At 45.0% G+C, this 20,463-nt stretch overlaps 1 protein-coding gene across 1 annotated transcript in view; it reads left to right on the forward strand.

Annotated features, from left to right (window-relative positions):
- Positions 1-20,463, forward strand: part of Rxfp2 (relaxin family peptide receptor 2) — a 58,183-nt gene that overhangs the window by 12,704 nt on the left and 25,016 nt on the right. Inside the window, exons 2-7 of the mRNA XM_028878083.2 lie at positions 3,461-3,607; positions 6,258-6,335; positions 11,847-11,952; positions 13,654-13,725; positions 19,155-19,226; positions 19,931-20,002. Of these exons, the coding sequence (XP_028733916.1) occupies positions 3,461-3,607; positions 6,258-6,335; positions 11,847-11,952; positions 13,654-13,725; positions 19,155-19,226; positions 19,931-20,002 (547 nt within the window). The remainder of the gene's footprint in view (positions 1-3,460; positions 3,608-6,257; positions 6,336-11,846; positions 11,953-13,653; positions 13,726-19,154; positions 19,227-19,930; positions 20,003-20,463) is intronic.

Raw genomic sequence — 20,463 nt, forward strand, 5'->3', positions numbered from 1 at the left:
ACAAAGACATGCCTGCAAGGTGGGCATCACAAGGGAGTCTAGGGGGTCGTATAAGCTCTTGAAACAAAGGTAGGGCCGCAAGATGGTTCTAAACAACTCTTTGAAACAAAGGCATGATTGCCATTCCTGGAGCAGGCAGTACAGAACCATGTAGTTCAGGTTACAGGTGGGGCATATAGCCCAATCCTTGAAAAACAGGTTTAATCATGAAGAGAAATGAAGCTAGTTTGTCTTTACTATGTTGTGCCCAGATCGTGACCCCCTGAGAGACCACCAAAGACGAGCATGCCGGAATGCAAAAGCAAGGTTTAATTCTGGATATCCAAAAGCATTACAAGCCTAGGCAGGGACTTCGTCCAATACATCCAACACAGTGGAGGCTGGAGGAAGTGCCCACCTGTCTGCAAGCTCAGCTTTTAAAGGGAAAAATCACAAGGTTACATCATTTAGGGGTGCTAGTATGGGTACAATTCTGATTGGCTCGCTTCTAGGGACTTCTAGAAATTACTTCTAAGGGAGTGGTTGCCCGCCACCATTTCTCATTGGCTGCCCTCAGGTGGGGGCATTTCTGTGGTCAGTTACCCTGGAAACCAGGGAGAAGACATTCCATAGTCCAGCAGGCATTACCTCGTGACTATCTTGTGACTCTGTACTTTTACACTTCCTGGTTTCTGGAATCTGAACTGACTGTTTTCAGTAACTAATGGCCTATTTTCTAAAAGGAGAAATCTTAGGCCTTAATTTTAGGGTGAAAGCATTTTGGTCTTATTTCTAAGATGGCTCATTTTGGTCTCACAGCTATAAGATGGCTTTCAAGCCCAAGATGGAGGCAGGCTGGTTCTTCCGGAGAACCTCACTCAGGTATTTCCTCAGTTCCATTTAGGACTGCTATTGTCAAATAATCAGGACAGGGACCCGACTGTCTCTAATGGTTCATACATGGAAAACCTAAAAGAGCCTTCTCGAACATCACCTCTCAGTAGCCCATGGAAAGTGTTGACCGGAAACCAAGAGCACCCTTGGGTACCAGTCCAGCTGCCTCTAAAAAGAAGCTGCAGAACCAATGTGTGACGCCTGCGCACAGCCACGCCTGGAGTCCTGACTGGAGAGAGCAGGGACCCTGACAGCACTTCCCTTTCACAAGCCCAGATCTCCCCTCCGCAGTGACTTTGGTCAAAGGAGCCCCATGGAAACTTCTGGAAGCTACAAAGTTTGTTCTGAAGTTGGCAGCCTCCACTTTCATCACGCCTGAACTTCAATCAACTGCCTCGCTATGCTTCTGTAGATGACAGGAGCCATGGACTGCAGAATTTACCTCCCACAGATGGCCAGTGGGTGCCAAACACAGCGGGGACTCTTAATTATTATTTACATTTCACGATGATGGGACAGAATGACAAGCAGGATATGCGGAACACTGGGTTTTGTTCCAGCAGAACTGAAACAGGAGCCCGCAACTTCAGGAAGGTTAAATTTTGAAAGGGGCTCTTTCCTTTTTCAACCCCAATAAGTGGGACTTTATTTTTTAAAAAGTTAATTGGGCCCCCAAATAATACCAGACATGAAAGAGACAGCGGACAGAGAGGAAGGAGTTGAGTTCAGTCATTATTTTCTTTCTATTCCCTGTTTATGCTTGAAATGTCCCAGGAAGCAGCCATCACAGAACGGGGAACTCCTGACAGATGTAATTAACAGTTGCAGTCACTTGTGGTCAGCCTCTCTCCTCCACTTCTTCTGCCCCTCCCGCCCACACCCCCATCCCCACTCCCAGCCAACAATCTTGGGTCACACTCTAGATTGGCCTCCTCCATCAGGAAAGTTCCAGAAGGCACATCTGGGAGCACTCCAAGAGTGCTCCATGACATCACTCTCCTTGGGGAAGACCAGCTGCCCTGCTTTTGTACTCTTGCTCCATCTCCAGGGTTAGAGCGCCTCACAAGCTTAAAGCTCACGAACTGCAACTGTCCTCTCCAAAGACCGTCTTGGAAGCTTAGTGCGAGCGCACTGAGTCAGACAGGGTGGGTGCCCACCTGCCTGTTTATAAATGAGTCTTTGTAAACAAGGAGGAGCAGGAAAGTCTCCAAAACATTTGTGGGGTGCATCTCGGTGCAAGGCAGCGTCTCCTGGAAGGCCAAATGGGTGTGGTGTTTCCCCAGGCTACCCTAAAGGCATCTTTACATAATGACCACAATACCAGTGGCTCCATTGCCTTCAGCATTCAATGAGACGATGAGGAAATACCCACACACAGTAGGTGACCCTCATGACGGCAGGTCCAGCCCAAATGCCTTCCTGGTCAGGGTGGGGACATCATCGTTGGGGACACTTGGCCAACACTTTCAATGCGTCATATAATAACAGTAGCGATTTGGGAGTCTGCTTGCTCTTTAAGTTTGTGAAGTTTCCAGCGTTGGACTTTTTATTTGTTAGCACGTTGTGTGGAGTGGGACGCCATTGCTGTTACAGGGTGAACCATTTAACTCTTTATATGTGTGTACATTCGTATTTCGACAGTAGGTTTCTACAGACTCTTCCGAAAGGCCTTCAAGTCATCCTTCCCTGTACCCCCTCCTCCACCCTGCCCTCCTACCCCTCACCCCATTTAAGCCTTCCTCCATTATCCATCCCCCTCCCCCTACTCTCCCCCCCCCGCCCCCATCACCCTTTCTACCATTTCATTCTGTCTCCCCTCCCTTGAAATCTCCCAGGGGTACATGGGCAGTACAAATTGAACTTGCTGGGTTTAAATGAAAGAGAGGATACAGAGGTGGGTGGGAAGGGAGGGAGAATCCAGAGGGAGTCAGGGGAGGGCATGAATGTAATCAAACCAGTGGTACAAAAGTCTCAAAAACTTGTGAAGTTTCAACTTGACCTCAAGACTTCCACCATTTTATTAGCCAGTGGATAAAAAGGATGTCTATTTTTTGGAAGGAGTAACTGAGATAACTACCCAGCAGAGTGCTGGTACTCAGTAGCTCCCTAATATGAGAGGTCACTGTTGGGCTGTCACCCCTTATTTAATGAAGGTTAGGCACTCTCTCAAGCTCCCATTTAAATGGTCCTTCTGCATATGTATTAAGTCACCTTAAATCCTTCTTATGAAAAGATTAATAGCTGCATAGATCAGTGTCTTTGTCTCTATTTAAGCAGGGTTTTACCCTTCCGTCTCAAGCAGTAGACACCTCCCCGACTCCCATTCAATAGTGGAGCCATACATTTGGCTTTCTTTGCATTCACCTCCCTGAAATGAAAAGTCAAAATGGGTCTCCATCTCCCCCATGGTGTAGTTAGTATGAGGTTCCACCATGGTAACTGACGGTGCTGTTCCATATTGATGAGGACGACACCAGACGAGTCAGCCTCGTGGAGTCCTCATTCCATTGAACAGGACAGCGCCAACAAAGCCCAACTGCGCTCGCTCACATGTGGTTTCACTTACCCTGTCACATCTCTCATGCAGGCTTCGCAGTGGCTGACGGCAGCAGGGTGGCTCCGCTGTGCCCCAAAGGGTATTTTCCTTGTGGGAATCTCACCAAGTGCTTGCCCCGAGCCTTTCACTGTGATGGCGTGGATGATTGTGGGAACGGTGCCGACGAGGACAGCTGTGGTGAGTCCCGCCCCCTACTGTGCGCCACACACAAACCTCACCACATGCGTCCCCCAAAACTGTGGGTCAGTCAGTGAGCGAGGGTAATGAACTGGGAGGAGAGGTTCGGAAAACCACTGCCACTGTGTTCAGGCAAATGACCTGAATTTTAGGATACAGAGCCTGCTAAAGTCAGAAAGATGGCCTCATAAAGATTGAAATGGCCTTCCAAATTCTGCTCTGCTTCTCGTAATTCAATTTTAAGAGGCTTCCTTGTGGCCGATAGCTTTGTTCGGCTTTAAGAATATTCACAAGTGGCCATTGGGCTCGCCTAGAGAATTACTTGATCGTGCAGAATGACCCTGAGTGTCAGGACCTCCGCACATCACTGAGACACAGTGAGCTCAAAAGAAATAAGGAGAAAACAAGGACCTTTGGCTCACGGGACAACAAAAACTAAGAAAACAGTAACACTGTGCACAGATAACTAAGCACATCCAGAGGGACAAGGACCATGAATTGCAAACAAATAAGGAGATGAAAAACATCCTGGAAATCCACTTTAAGGACAGAATCATAGAATACTTTTCTTTAATTGACTTGAATTGAGAACAAAATGAAAGAAAAAGGAAGGAAGGAAGGAAGGAGGGAGGGAGGAAGGAATGAGGGAAGGAAGGAATGAGGGAAGGAAGGAATGAGGGAAGGAAGGAAGGAAGGAAGGAAGGGAAGGATGATGTTCTGGAGTCATGGAATCCCAGGCATAGAAAATAAAAGGCCCCGGGGCTGGCTGAAATAAGGTGAAATGGGGTCCTTCTTGCAAAAGCAATGTGACTTGAGCAGAGTCATCAAGCATGAAGTGAGAAGAGGCTACACATCCCCCAGGCCACGGCATCCCCCAGGCCGCGGCATCCCCCAGGCCGCGGCATCCCCCAGGCCGCGGCATCCCCCAGGCCAAGTGGAGGGCTGTGTTGAGACCCTGTGTCTTGCCCGATCTAATCTGCCGATTTTCCTGTGAGGAGAACTGATGGCAGAGAGATTGATATGTGAAGTTAGTCACAGTCAAGGCGGGAACTCAGACCTTCCTAGTCTGCCACACAGGGCCAGCCAGCCCTCTTCAGAACTGTCCAACTAGCATCTGAGTGGGGCGACCGCATCGCGGCGGCAGGCCAAGCAGCTGTCTGGGCCCTGGGTACTCGGGCACCCTGCCCTTGGATGGGAAACAATTCCAATCCCTTTCCACAGAGCATTCCTGCCTGCCCCTTCCTTCACACTCAGTTCGGAGATGCGGGATGCAGCTCAGGGGGAGAAGGCTTGCCTAGCATGCAGGAGGCACTAGGTTCAATCCAGAACAACTAAGACCAAAAAAAAAAAAAGGCGCAGTTAAGTGGCCCTCCCCCTCAAGGGGGGGCTGCGCAGGCATCCCTGAGGGTACATCCCCCGCCACGTAGAGTCCTGAGCGTTACTTTCCCGCCTCTTGGCAGACGTGAGCTTTGACCTGAGAAACGGCCAGATTCTGCTTTGCTACCCACCAGAACGTAGGATAGTAGAGCATGCAGTAGGCGCTCAGTCTGTGCTCAGTTCAGAGGCCATTCTCTGGGGATCAGTGAACAAGCTAATCGGAGATTTCTCATTTGCTCCGTGGGAATCAAGGCTCACTCTTGTTTCTTTGCCCCACAAGGACGTTCTGAACCCAAACTGAACAACGCACATGGAATAGCTTATAATGCCATTAAAGATATCAAAAGCATCATTCAGGATATGAAAAAGGCGTAAAGATAAATTACAGATATCAGGGATCAAAGGAGCACGCAACTGCCCCATGAATTTACTTTTTGATTCATGTGGACTTTGGTGCCCTCTATTACAATGCAAATCTTACCATTTTTATAGCACGTGCTCAATTAAGGATGCTTCGGAATAGGCCCTTTTTTGTAAAGATGTACATAAATAAATTGTTTGTAGGTATTTTTTCTAATAGAAAGGAAATATCAAATAAGAATATTATAACAGCAAATGGCAAGTTGACATTAAACATGAGAAACCAAGACACTGTTTTCCCTCAATAGGATTCAACACTCTTTATTAAAAAAGTACTTTGGTTTTTGCTTTATTTAAAAACAAAATCTGGCAAGGAGTGGTACAGCCCATGCTGAGAGCGTGTGAGGCCTGCGTTCAACCCCCAGCAACAAAGCAAAGCAAGAAAGTTCCGATTTTATCAAACTCAGTACCCCATCCCACAAGCCCCTCCCAGCTTCACGCGGCAAAGTGATGTGCAGAGTGAATTCAAGTCTAAGATTCAAAATATCAGTATTAGAAAGAGGTATTGTTTACCAAGACATTTACGATTACATAAAATAATTTATATGTGTTGTGAAGCATACATCTGAAATCCTTATAAGTGAAATCGAGAAATGCCCACAGAGGTCTGTTTAACTCTCTCTTACTATCTTCATATTTAAAAAAACAAAAAAAAAAGAAACAAACAAACAAAAACCGTTCTGTTGCTTGAGCAGGTCTTTGGGTTGTCTTGGTTTGATTCATGACATTTTTATTCTTTTGTTTTGTGGTATGCGATCTGATCTCTAGACTAATGACATTTTTATTCTTTTGTCTTTGTGGTATGCGATCTGATCTCTAGACTAACTGATGCGTATCAATCACCACCCCACAGGTGACACTAGTGGATGGACGACCATATTTGGCACAGTCCATGGAAATGTCAATAAAGTGACATTAACACAGGAGTGCTGTAAGTGGTGTTGGTTCAAAGACGGTATCCGCTGTGCGAGAACGTAACTGTGGTGCGTGGGTTTTTCGGGGAACAGCAGCCCCCTCTTATCTAAGGTTTTGCTGTCGACAGTTTCAAAGAGCTGCAGGCACCTGCAGTCCCTAAACAGTATATGAACACTTGAGGAGCTGGGACTCGGGCTCCTGGGAACGATGATGGCGAGGCCTGGACACAGACAGACCGCATTCACATAACCTTGGTCGTGGTATATATACTGTTACGATTTTTTCTATTAAGTAATTACTTACTCTTAATCTCACTGGCCTGATTTATAAATTGAACTTTTTCAGAGGCATGTCAGCATAGGGAAAACAGTTAACACAGGCTTTGGTGTTATCTCTGGTGTCAAGCATCCACTGGACGTCTTGGAATGTGTCCCCTGTGGATAAGGGGGGACTGCTGTAGCGGCTCAGTTATCTTCAGAAGGTCAATTTCATTTTAATGTATTTCACTGGTAACCGTTCTCCTGTCTGCCTGAGGGCCTGAGAAAAAAACGGAACAATAGATCCATCTCCATGCATGCTTATTTCTTGTGTCTCTGTATCAGTTATGGGAATAGCTAATCAATAATGGTGACAAATAACAAGGTTCTGTTTCCTTTGATTTTTTTTTTTTTCAACAAAGAGCTTGTGCTATGTTCCAGACACAGGACATACAGTACTGATTAAGGTGTGTCCGCAACTCACAAATAGCTCACGTGTATCTGGAAAGACATTCTCACTAAGCCGTGGTGATTCAGGGCTGCACAGGGAGGCATGGAAGACCACTGTAAGAAATGAGGGCTCTGCCAGGAGTGGGAATATTCTCCCAAGCAATGCACTGAGGTGGCTGTGAAGTCCCTGGATGGAGATAGAAGAGGTAACAGGATCAGCAGGTAAACAAGGCCAGTAAGAGCCGCAGGTAGTTGGTCAATGCAGGTTGCACAAATGCCCTTATGCAAGTGTGCTGAGATTCTACACTGTGAGCTGGGAGGGCAGAGCTGAACTCAGGAGGCTGCAGCATTCCCCTCCAGGGCTTGGGGCACTCACTGCGGAGATTGGCCTCTCTCTGTATTGCTCGTAGGGTTTTGTGTGTGTGTGTGTGTGTGTGTGTGTGTGTGTGTGTGTGTGTGTACATATGTAGGTGAATATATAGTTTGATACATGTTATACATAAACTTCATTTATGTACGTAATGTGTATATATTAAATACTATACTAACATTGGGCATGGTTGTGCACACCTTTAATCCCAGCATTCTGGGAGGCAGAAGAAGGTAATCTCTGTGAGTTCCAGGCTAACCAAGACTACTACATAGTGGGACCCTGTCTCAAAAACAAGCAAACAAATCAACAACAACAACAACAAAACTCTATACTAACAGTGTACAGTCAGTCCTCTCACCTAGGGTTGCATAATTGTGCATTCAACCAACAAATCAGAAATAGTCTCATAAAAACTGTATCTGTGCTGAACTTGTCCAGTAAATTTTCTCATCATTAATATTAATGTATATTATTCTATGTTGTTATATACTGTTATAATCATGTAATAATATAAAATATGTATATAGTGTAACAATTATATCCTCAGCATTTATGTTATAATCAGTGTCATGAAGCCTCTAGAGATACATGAGAAGATGCAGGGATTTGTATGTAAGTTGTATGCAAATACTGCATCACTTTTAGAAGGGACTTGAGCATCTGTGAATTTAGGTATCCATGAGGGCCCTAAAAACAGTCTCCATCCCATCCCTGAGAAAGACTGGAGTATGAACTTCATAACACTAGTTCATAACTCCTACACTTATACATTAATACATAATCTATAAAAATGAAATTAAACCATATACAGTGGCATGCACTTGCAACCCCAGCAATCAGGAATCTGAGCCAGAAGAGTCCTGAGTTCAAAGCTAACCTGGGCTGTGTAATGAGTCCACATATCAAAAGAGAAAAGAGAAATTGGGGCTGAGGAGATGGCTCATTGGTTAAGAGCACTGGCTGCTCTTGCAGAGGACCTGGGTTTAGTTCCCAGTATCCACATAGTAGCTCACAACCATCTGTGACTAAGGTGATTTGATGCCCTCTGCTGGCCTCTATGCCACTACACACTTGGGGCACATAGATCCATTCAGACACACACACACACACACACACACACACACACACACACACACACACTAAAATAAATATTTTATAAATGGAGGTAAAAATTGACCCCAGAGAAAAGTGACCAGTTTCTTTCTTGGCTAAAAGCCAGAAATGTCCTTGGAACTCACGAGTCCTTGGCGGCTTCGTCCTTGCCAGAAGCCAGAGAAACAAAAGTGTTTGTGGAGCTCTGATCTTTGACCTGACCCCTAGAGAATTCTGCATTCTCACCGCAGATGGAATGTTAATGTAGCCATGAAGCCCTCTTAAGAGGAAACTCCTTCTGGTCATCCGGCCTGGTGCAGACCTCAAGTTCCAGTGGACAGGTCAATCTCCCAGCCAAGGGACCACCCACGGAGGGGGGCAAGGCTCACCTCTGACCGTGCTGGTAAAATAGATACAACAGTTCACTCTCTGTCCCAGGGGCCAAACTCAGGCTTCCTGAGTCAGCTACTCCTGAACAGGTGCCCTGTACTGCCATTGTTTCTCACTCCAAGACAGGATAGACGAAAGGAGCCTACATCTCACTGAGTTTGAAGAAAAAAGTGTTTAGAAGATGAGGAGGAACTGTTAATGCTACTAAAGGAGTCTTTGCTGCCAAGTACTATAACACTTTATGACAGGGAATTCAAATCTTTTTATCTGTCCCACCTGGGATGCAAATGTCTTAATCTCACTCCCTCCCTCCCCCACCACAACCCCTGAAAAACCTTTGTTTACACAAAGACCCTGAAACATTCTTGAGTTAAAATGGCTGACCCCTCCCCTTTGTGGTGTGTGTGTGTGTGTGTGTGTGTGTGTGTGTGTGTGTGTGTGTGCCAATTCTTTAAAAACTAGCCAATCACGACAGACCTTAAGGTCAGGCCCCCAGGCAATGGAGAGAGCCACAGTCTGCGTGGGAAGGAAAACTAGCGTACTTCCTGCCCGGTGTGTTGGCTCTTCCGAGTACATCCCCTTATCAAGACTAGAGTTCTGCTTTGTCGAGACACTTCTTAAAACTTTTCACTGCTTGAAAAAACAAAACGACACAGAAAAATCTAATTTAGAAACGACAAGATTAGTAAGAAATACAACTGAAAATTCAACAGTCTCTTTCTAATATGTCTTGTTCGGGAGCTTGCTTCACACACAGTGGGAAATCACCAAAGTTACGGCTTTTCTGTGTGTTTGACTGGGTTGGGTCTTTGTTTTGGTGTTTTAGTTTTTAGTAGCAAAGAGGATCAGGACAAGATGCTTGAAAATGGCCCCTTCAGATGCAGAGTGGGTGAGAGAAGAAAGTCTTAGCTGGGAACCCCATGCCTGGCCGTGACTGTCAGAATTCTTGGATGGGTGGGATGGTAGCTGCTGGCAGTTAGGTTCTAAAGGCCGGGCAGGGGCACCACAGAGCCCTGCCAGGTACAAGACAGATTCCCAATCAAGAGGGATCTGGGCCAAAAACATCACTGTGCCAGCTGAGCAGGAAGAATGAAGACAATGCCAATTATTATAAGATCCAGGGCAGACAAAGGCTACAAATCTGAACCCAAGGACTGTCTTGGTGAGTGAGGTGGCTGGAGATGGGGAGGGCCTTTCAGGACCATCCACAGAAGAGGGGGTGGCGTGAATGTTTTGCAAGACAGGGAGGGTGGAGAAAGCCCCCCATTTCTGCCTTCTTAAAGATTTGTTTACTTTTATTTTTTATGCGTATATTTTGCCTGCATGCATGTATATGCACTGTATGCCTGCTTAATGCCTGAGGAGGCCAGAAGAGGGCATCAGATCACCTAGAAATGGAGTTACAGGCAGTTGTGAGCCACCACATGGGTGCTGGGAACTGAACCCAGGACCTCTGCAAGAGCAGCCAGTGCTCGTAACCACTGAGCCCCATCATGTCTCTGCTTCAAGCAGCATACCCAGCTTGACTGTATGAAACTCCTTTACTGCCAAGTACTTTCTGATTACAACCTTAATCAGAATAATACAGCTGTAATAGTCTTGATGTCAATAAACATTAGACAAAACATATTAGTGCTATCTTTATTGGGTTGAGCCAATTACCATGTAGACCACATAATAACATCTAAACATTATATACTGAAAGCATCTCCTACATGAAGTGGGGATCCAGTAATGGCTGTGGTAACTTTACTGCCAAAATGCAGCTAAATGCACTTTAAATGTGATACAAAGAAGGATGGGCAATTGGAGAGAATTTATACTCACAGTTCAGCGCATAACAGCAACCAGTTGAATTCACACCATAGCACATGTCTTGAATACCATCATTCATCAGGTCAAGGTAGAAGGTAATGTACTACACAGCAAGACCCCGTGTCAAAACAGTTGACTAATTAATTATAATACTAATTGTAGATGTAACCATCTTTTAAAATAAGAAACACAGAGCTGATTGCAGAGTTAAAAAGCCCAAGAGGTCAGAGCAATAGCTAAGAGCTAAAAACCTTACCCTTCATGGCCGCTGCTGCCCTCCTCAGCCAGAGACCTACTTCCTGTGTGTCTGTCTTCTTATAGACTTTCTGTTCTGCCTTCTCATTGGTTGTAAACCCAACCACATGACCTCCTCGTCACTGCTCATCTATACAGACCTCCAGATCTTCTATGGTTGGTATTGAGATTAAAGGTGTGTGTCTCCATGCTGGTGGTGTCCTTGAACACACAGAGATCTGCCTGTCATGTGATAGGGATTAAGGGCATGTGCTACCACTGCCAGACTTCTGCTGTGACTTACTATTAGCTCTGATCCCCAGGCAACTTTATTTATTAACATACAAATAAAATCACATTTCAGTACAAATAAAATATCACCATAAATAATAATATAATTAAAAATTAACTTTCACTTTCTTAACTGCATCAAATCAAATATCCATAGGGTCAGTGGAGAAATTAAAGATCCTATCAAAATCTTCTGCCTCTTTCTCTGCTCCTCTATCACGTATTCCACATGACATTCATTTAGCAACTGCTTCATGCTATCGGATTGAGTTGGTCCAGCCATCACCATGGAGATTTACTCCAACAAACGATGCTTTTCACTGAACAGAACTTTATCTTGTCTCAGTGCTTGGTCTGATTTTATTGTGGTTTCTTTCTGCTCTGTGAGATGTTGAATGTCTTTAAGATGACTGTGGGAAGGAACTAGAGATGAGATGAACTTGATTTGGAGAGAATTCTTGTTTGCTTTTATGAAGGACTCAAGGAGCCCATTAATAGATATAAATTGTTATGTAGTTGATTAAAAGAGAAAATTGTCAGTTGTTGCCATAAATAAACACGATTGGGTTTTTTGTTTGTTTGTTTTGTTTTTTTCTGGTGTAATTCTTTTGTCTTTTCTCCCCAGTTCTCAGCCAGTACCCACAGCACTGTTCCTGTAGAGAAAACGAACTGGAATGCATACAGGCTGACTTAAATGCCGTGCCAAAGGTTTCTAGCAACGTGACATTACTGTGAGTATGTGCCACATCTTTATACCTAAACTCTCACAAAAAACACCGAAAACCCTGTAGTGCCATAATGACAAATTATACATAATACACTTAGCAAATAAGTGAAAGGACTTCTTTTTTTTTTTTTTTTTTTTTTGGTTTTTTTCGAGACAGGGTTTCTCTGCGTAGTTTTGCGCCTTTCCTGGAGCTCACTTGGTAGCCCAGGCTGGCCTCGAACTCACAGCGATCCGCCTGGCTCTGCCTCCCGAGTGCTGGGATTAAAGGCGTGCGCCACCACCGCCCGGCTGTGAAAGGACTTCTTAAAAGATTTATTTATTTGTATTTTATGTATATGAGTGTTGCCTGCACAGATGGATGGATGTGTACCACATGTGTACAGTACCCACACTGGTCAGAAGAGGGTGTCAGAGACCCTGAAACTAGAGTTACAGATGGTTGTGAGGCACGGTGTGGATACTAGGAATCATACCCGGGTCCTCTGCAAGAGCTGAGCCACCTCTCCTGCCCCTGGAACTACTTCTAAAACCAGTCACCAATGAGGTTGATCTAGTTCCTCCACAGGAAAATACATTTTAAATATGATCTCCTAGATGAGCCTGGTTAATGTTCACCTCACGATGTCTGTCTGTGGCCTGGAGTGCTTGTCCAGTATGCTCTGACTTGTGCACTGTTATGCTATGGCCCTGCTGCTGAAGAAAAGGGAGCAGGCTTATGTCATCTCATTTTTAAAGCTGACAATCCTTCTAAAACTTCAAGAAAAGATAGAAAGATCCACAAAGCTAGCGGGCCTGGATCATGCAAACTTTCCTGAATTTTGCAGAAAGAAATTTAAGGCCAGGAATCTGTAGTCCTGCCTTCATCGGGCATGTCCAGGATGGTTGGGATCTTGCATAGTCATGCCCTCATTGGACATGTCTAAGATGGTTGGGATCTTGCATAGTCATGCCCTCATTGGACATGTCTAAGATGGTTGGGATCTTCTGTAGTCATGTGCTCATTGGACATGTCTGAGATGATTGGATCTTCTGTAGTCATGTCCTCATTGGACATGTCTAAGATGGTTGGGATCTTGCATAGTCATGCCCTCATTGGACATGTCTAAGATGGTTGGGATCTTGCATAGTCATGTCCTCATTGGACATATCTAAGATGGTTGGGATCTGGCATAGTCATGTCCTCATTGGACATGTCTAAGATGGTTGGGATCTTCTGTAGTCATGTGCTCATTGGACATGTCTGAGATGATTGGATCTTCTGTAGTCATGTCCTCATTGGACATGTCTAAGATGGTTGGGATCTTGCATAGTCATGCCCTCATTGGACATGTCTAGGATGGTTGAGATCTTGCATAGTCATGTCCTCATTGGACATGTCTAAGGTGGTTGGGATCTTGCATAGTCATGCCCAAATTGGACATGTCTAGGATGGTTGGGATCTTCTGTAGTCATGTGCTCATCACACATGGCTGAGGTAGTTGGGATCTTCTGTAGTCTTTGTTTTCACTTGTTCTTATGTTTTGTTTACTTCTCCAGAAATTAATAGAGACAGTGAAATCATCACGCCCTATCTACTCTGTTATACCAACTGACTAAGGAGAGAGGATAGAGATCAAGATAAACCTGGGCTAGCCTGGGCTGCATAGGGGGACACATGAAAGCTTGTCCCAAAGTAACAAAAAATTTGCTTTGATTTTTATTTCAGATCTCTTAAGAAAAATAAAATCCACAGTCTTCCAGTCAAAGTTTTCAGCAAATACACAGAACTCAAAAAGATGTAAGTAACTATAAATACTACATTTATGAGGAAACTCTGGTGATGTTTTAAGGCACTTTTGATCCGAGAACAAAATCGAATAGTTTTTATATGTGTTGCTAAATCTGGTCCTAAACTTAAGATTGGGAAGTAAAGCACTGGAAAGGAGGGTGTGTTTTCATTTCATAGTTTAGAGTACAGTTTCACTGAACCCTTCTCAGAGGGCTGACTTGGACTTGAGGTACAATATCTCAATACATAGTTTCAAGTCTTTCCTTAGTGTTATTTGAGAATGACATTGCAGGATCCGAGGGGCTGGATGTGCTTTTTAATTTGGAAAAAAAAGTGGAAGCATAGGCAAGACTAGTTCTTGTGTTTAAAATGTGTAATGACAGGGAACAGCCTGAATCCCAGGATAATAGGAGCAAAAACATGATGATGATGATGGTGATGGTGATGATATTAGTACATTTGAGGAGAGACTACACCAATAACTAGTGTGTAAATAACATATAAATAGTATTCAGTGAGAAAAAAGGAGACCACGTGCTTCTAGCATCCAAGAGAAACAATAGCTGAGACCTGGATGGTTGTGAGCTACCATTAGGTGCTAGGACTGAATAAGAGTCCTCTGGGAGGGCAGCTGGGCTTGTACCATCTCTCCAGCCCCTCATCAGTCTACTTCATGTCTTCATACTAGAGTATTTAAAGAGTCACATTGGATAGAGAATAAGAACATTTCTACTAGTCAGCATGATGCCTCCCATTGATATTTGTGGGTAGGAAACTCACAGGTTCGTAGCAGCCATTTGTAGCTTGGGTGATTGTCTACTGGTCCTTCCAAGCCGAGTTCCTCTGGTCTCTGAAGATGCCACACCTGCCAAGAGGTCTAGTAACAATACCAGCAAAGGGGTGTTGCACATGTCGGGTCCTTGGCAGAAATGTCTTCTTGTGTTATCCTTCAACACCTAGCATAAAAGAGAAGTCTCTGGAAATGCCATCAGTGATTCCATATTCATGGAATTAAAGACAGGCCCCCTCAAGCAAGAGACACATCCCTGGAAGAGAGTCACCTAGTGGAGCTCTGTGTGGATGGTGTGGACGTGCGGTGTCCTCTCACGTCCTTTGGTTATTCTCGCCGTAACCCGAGACAAGTCAGTTCCTTTTGCTCCGTCCTCGAGTGTGATTGTACTGTCACTGTCCCCTGGATTAGCCACACATTAGCCCTTCAAGAGTCCTCTAGAGGAAATCAGAACCACAGAGCTTCGCGACATCTTAGTCATTCCTAAAGTCACGTGTTCCTTCTGTCAATCAATGCCGAGCTTGCACGGCGTTCACGCTCTTCGCCAGAGAAGCAATTCGACAGCAGTCACTCACAGAAAGAATGGCAAGGGTTTTTGTCTTAAAGAGTCAACTTTCCGCCACTTCTACAAAATGCCTGAGACAATCAGTTTATGAAGAGGAAAGGTCGATCACAGTTTGGGAGGTTTCGGTGCAGGACAGATGGGCCCTGTCCTGGAATCATGGGGTGAGACAAAGGAACCTCCTTACCAGGAAACAGATGAGAATGAGGAGAAGAGAGAAGCTGGGGCCCCACTCTTCTCTTCAAGGGGGTGCCCCCGGTGACCTGAGACCTCCCTCTGGTCCCCATCTCTTGAAGGTTGGGCTCCTCCCAACAGCACCTAGCTGAGATGCAAGCCTTGAACACTTGAGCCTTCGGGGGACATTTAGGACCCTAACTCTAACAAGTTCTATTATCAGGTATCAGAGAAGTTGTAAGAATTTCTAATCAGACCACCTTAGACAGGAGCCAGCTGAAGTGTACAAAGGTTAAGGGACTCAGTTAAGACCTATAATTAGCTAGTGGGAGAATCACAGCCAGAGGCCGAGGCTTCTGATGAACATGGAGGCGCTTAACTATCACAATGAAAACCCAGGGATGGAGAGAAATTGGTCAGTATGTTCCAGAGTTACTGAGACGTCCAGTCTTGTCCCAGGCATGATTCCATCCTGTGCTTTTTGTCCCCTGTTTGAGGAGGAAGATGAGGACCCAGGGAGGCAGGGAGATCATTAGCACATTCAGACAGGAGACCTAACATTGGACATCTCTAGCCAAGTCCTTCCTCATTTGCTGTCCACATCCCTGCTTGAGACAGCCGGTAACCACTGGAAGGAAGAATGTGGGAACAGCTGCATAATTCAGCTCCCAAATTTCCTCAGGGCCCCAAAGGTAGAGACTAACCCTCTACTACTGTGTATCAGTGTGTGGCCCCAAGACAGCACAGAACTTCCTGTCCATTGAGTCTCCAGTCTAGACCTCTCTAAGTCCCCAAGGTAGAGTTACGGTCATTCTGACACAAAGGAAAAAAAATTCCTACATCAAAATTTAATTTTAATTGCCAGATGTATGAACATTGCTCAAGGAATGTAAATTTTCTTTTACTGTGGATCAGTTTTGTTATCTTAATAACCTCTTAAAGCACCAGGATTTTCTAAAGTTGAAGAAGAAGAAAAAGTAGTTTGTGATGACCTTTCAGAGAAATAAAAAACAATTTATGGGGTTGACTCTAACGTTTTTTATCATCGCTGCCATGGAAACCAACAGCGATCCTCCTCCTCCTCATTGTAACACAAACCTTATAAAAATTAGGTATTTCTTCTTACCCTGAGTTCTTGTTAAATGCAATCAACCATTGGCAATGAAACATAATTAAAGGTGTCTACCTGGCTCTAACATGCACAATGTCACCTTTAAAAATAGCTTATGAACACACATGTCATTAAGATATTTATTTGCTTTATTTTGGTACATAAGACCCTGGTGTTTCGCATGAGAAGTCTCTGATAGCTGAAAGAGCTGAGATTCATGATCCAGGAAACTGTTCTTAGACAAGCTGTTCAGTGTGAGATACATTTAATGGACTCGAGTCTCGGTTTGGAGTAGAAAGAGGTACCGCTTGCCAGATTGTCAATGTTTCCATTCTCACATTCTCTAAATGGCTCTTCTGGAAAAAGAAAGTAGACACCGAGGAGAGAGCTTAAGTTCGGCAGTCTCTGCCTGGGACTTGAGACCTGAGACGTGCAGTCTCTCTGCAGCAACAGTCAACAGATCTAAGACTCAGGGCTCTCCGTTATTTAAGAAACTGGATTCTTAAGTGATGTTGGTGAGAGGGGACCAGCTGCAGGAGGCGGAGGAATAGAACAGGCCCTCGGTCTGAATGTCTCTTTCCTTTGTCTTCTACTGTGAAAGAACAACATCAAAGTCACAATTTGCAGTGGCGCCCATCTCTTCACTAAGGAGGAAAAGCATGTGTTGCGCCCTTGGATTAAGAATCATCTCAAAGCCGGGCGTTGGTGGCGCACGCCTTTAATCCCAGCACTCGGGAGGCAGAGCCAGGCGGATCTCTGTGAGTTCGAGGCCAGCCTGGACTACCAAGTGAGTTCCAGGAAAGGCGCAAAGCTACACAGAGAAACCCTGTCTCGAAAAACCAAAAAAAAAAAACAAACAAAAAAAAAAAAGAATCATCTCAAATAAACTGGCCTCACTGAGTAGTGGATTTTACATTGAAGAGAAACTTCAGTGGGCCTTTCCTAGCATCCCCTGTGCTTTCATTGTTTTCCTTTGTATCGAAATCGAATTCACCGCGTCCACTTTCATTATCTTCAGACACTCCTCTAACGTTCAGACAGATGCTGCTCTACGTCCGTCTGTCCTATTCATAACAGAATCATAAGCCCCAAAGGGATTTCTGCTGCGTGTGTCTCCCCACAGACACAGTGCAAGAAGCAAGCGGGTGTTTGGGGTCAGAGGGCGGGGTTAGGATGCACGCGCTCACTGCCTCTCAAGGTTCTTCTGCAGCGTTGGGATTGGTGCTTTGTAGGTGGGCACAGGTATGATGCAGGTGCCCTGGATCAGCAATGTTTTCCGAGTGGGGGGATGCGTGGAAATGTGATTGGTTTTTGCCCTGAGGATCACTAATAAACCAGAAGCTGGTCTTTACTTTCTATCCCGCTGCCTTGAGACAAAAAGACGGTCAACTCTAGTCATTTTGTAACACACTCATGACTCTAAGGGAAGGTTGGTGTCTTAGGGTTTCTACTGGTGTGAAGAGACACCGTGACCACAGCAACTCTTATAAGGAAAACATTTAATTGGGGGAGAGGGACTTGCTCACAGTTTCAGAGGTTCAGTCCATCATGGCAGAAGCATTGGCGGCTTGCAGGCAGACATGATGCTGGCTACATCCTGATCAGAAGGCAATGGGAAATGTCTGATACTGAGCAAAGCTTAAGCAAAAGAGACCCTAAAGCCTGCCCCACAGTGACACACTTCCTCCAACAAGGCCACGCCTCCCAATAGTGCCACTCCCTCTGAGCTTATGGGGGCCATTTACATTCAAACTACCACAGCTGGGAAGCTCTGACAGTGAATAATTGCACCAGAATAAAATTCAAAGTCTAGTTAGACACCAAACACACACACACACATGTTCTGCCCATGGTTTTACAGTGAGTGGAACGCCGTAACAATTAGCACAGCCTTGTGTAATATTGTAAGCATCCATTCGAACAGAAATGAGAGACATCAAAGCCATAGATAATGTAGGGGTCAGAAGCATAGTACTGACATAAAGCACTTGCCTGGCCTGCACAAGGCCCAGGGTTCAATCCTCAGCATCACACACACACACACACACACACACACACACACACACACACACACACACACACTATACAAAACAAAACCCACTTATGTAGTAGTCGCGATCAGTATGGCTGTTTCCTGCCCCAGCCTGCTTTAGAACGTAGGGATTCAGGCCTAACGTCCTATTGCATGATGCGGACCGGAAGTGAGTGTTCTTCCCATGGATCCCTCAATAGTGCTGTTATTGCTACTATCAAATCAATTCTGTATTTTCGAGTTTTGTGACTCATAGGCCTGAAAGTTGACACAGCATAGCATCCAGAGTTCAGCAGCTGCTAGGACCCTGAGCACATCGCTGATTTGCCTGCTTCTTGCTTTCCGTCTAGAAAGGACCCAAAGGGCCCCTCCTTTGTTCGTGAGAAAATAATGAAGAAATTGCGGAACTAAAGGCTCAGCCTGGTGCTGGTCGGTAGAGACCAGCTAGAAAAGAGGGTTGCTAGAGCTCCTGACTGAATAAAAGATGACTAGAGGCAACACGCACACACACACACACACACCACCAGACTTCAGTGGTCCAGATCGCAGGTGGTCAACCTCGTTACACGCCTTGTCTTGTTTTGTAGCTCCCATGCCTCCTGGCGACATGTGAATAAGGCTCTGTGCTTTAGAATCCAGTTTCACCCACTGCCTTTAGGTGGAAAAAGGGAAAAAGTCATTACACAGCAATTTAAGCTGAAGGCCTGTATACTGCGATCACCTGACTGGCATACCGCAATCACGTGACTTTCCCATCTTGTTCCCACAGATACCTCCAGCACAACTGCATCACTCACATATCCAGGAAAGCATTTTTTGGATTATATAATCTGCAGATCCTGTGAGTAACTCCTTCATTAGTATATTATGGGTATCATTCGAAGAAAAGACCACAAAGGTAGAATCGGGTGGGTTGGGGAGATGGAAGAACCCTTAAAAGAGTACAAGGTAAGTATTCATGTTAGGGCTGGGCATGTAGCTCAGAGCATTTGCCTAATATGAGATGAGAGGCCCTGAGTTTGATCTCCTGAACCAACACCAAAAAAAAAAAAAAAAAAAAAAAAAAAAAAAAAAAAAAAGGACCTAAATTCCTCATCATACAAGAATAATTAATCATCCATAGTTTCTCTCTCTAATATTGTCTTCTTGCTGATAGATCACTTTCTTAGCATCTCAGTATTTTATTTTTCCCATACCATAGCTCACTGGATATATACTTCTTAAAATAGTAACGTACTGAGAATATGACCAAAAAAGGCTAGAAGTAAGAATTGCTCAACATATTTAGTTATCTTTCTTTCTACTCCAACCTAATGGAATATCTGCCAATATTGTTCTTGGCCACGTTGCTTGCCCTGGTCATAGTGGGACCCAGCCTGGACTTGTATTTCTGGGCATCCCCTGGTCCGTCCAGCTCCTGCTTCAGCTCATTCAGAACATGCTTGCAGAAGCAGATACCCAGACTACAACACCAAATCCGTCTAAGTGTATGTGGCTGACTGAGGTGTGGAGTCTGCCTAACGAACTCACCCATACTGTTTGCAGATACCTCAGCCATAACTGCATTACAGCCCTCAGGCCTGGGATATTCAAAGACTTGCATCAGCTCACTTGGCTGTAAGTATCTTGGCTCTTCTCTCTCCTACAAATGCTCATGGTCTTAATGATTTACAATAATGCTTGGATAGTTTCCAGACCGGGATGTCTCTGGTCTATTATGTTTCTGACTCACATATAATCTGATGCATTTTGCCCAAGGAATTCAGACATGAGTAGGTCAGGCGATGGTTATATGGAAAAGAAATCTGGCCATGTTATTACAGGGGAGCCTCAGCACCCAATGGCAGCCTTGCCAAGCCAGGCAGCCATCCAGTGTCACCAAGAACAGAAAGTCCTCGACCCCAGCACTGTTGACATCTTGACTTCTGTAATTCTTTGCTCGAAGCGGAGAAGACAGTGTGCCCTGCGCCTTGCAGGAGGCCTCTGCTCATTCGATGTCAGCAATGCAATTTCTCTCTAAGAGTTATGACAACAGAAAAGTCTCTCCAGATGTCGCCAGGTGACCCTGGGAGGGGAGA

The sequence above is a fragment of the Peromyscus leucopus genome, chromosome 23 (genome assembly GCF_004664715.2).
Source record: "Peromyscus leucopus breed LL Stock chromosome 23, UCI_PerLeu_2.1, whole genome shotgun sequence".
Classification (NCBI taxonomy): domain Eukaryota; kingdom Metazoa; phylum Chordata; class Mammalia; order Rodentia; family Cricetidae; genus Peromyscus; species Peromyscus leucopus.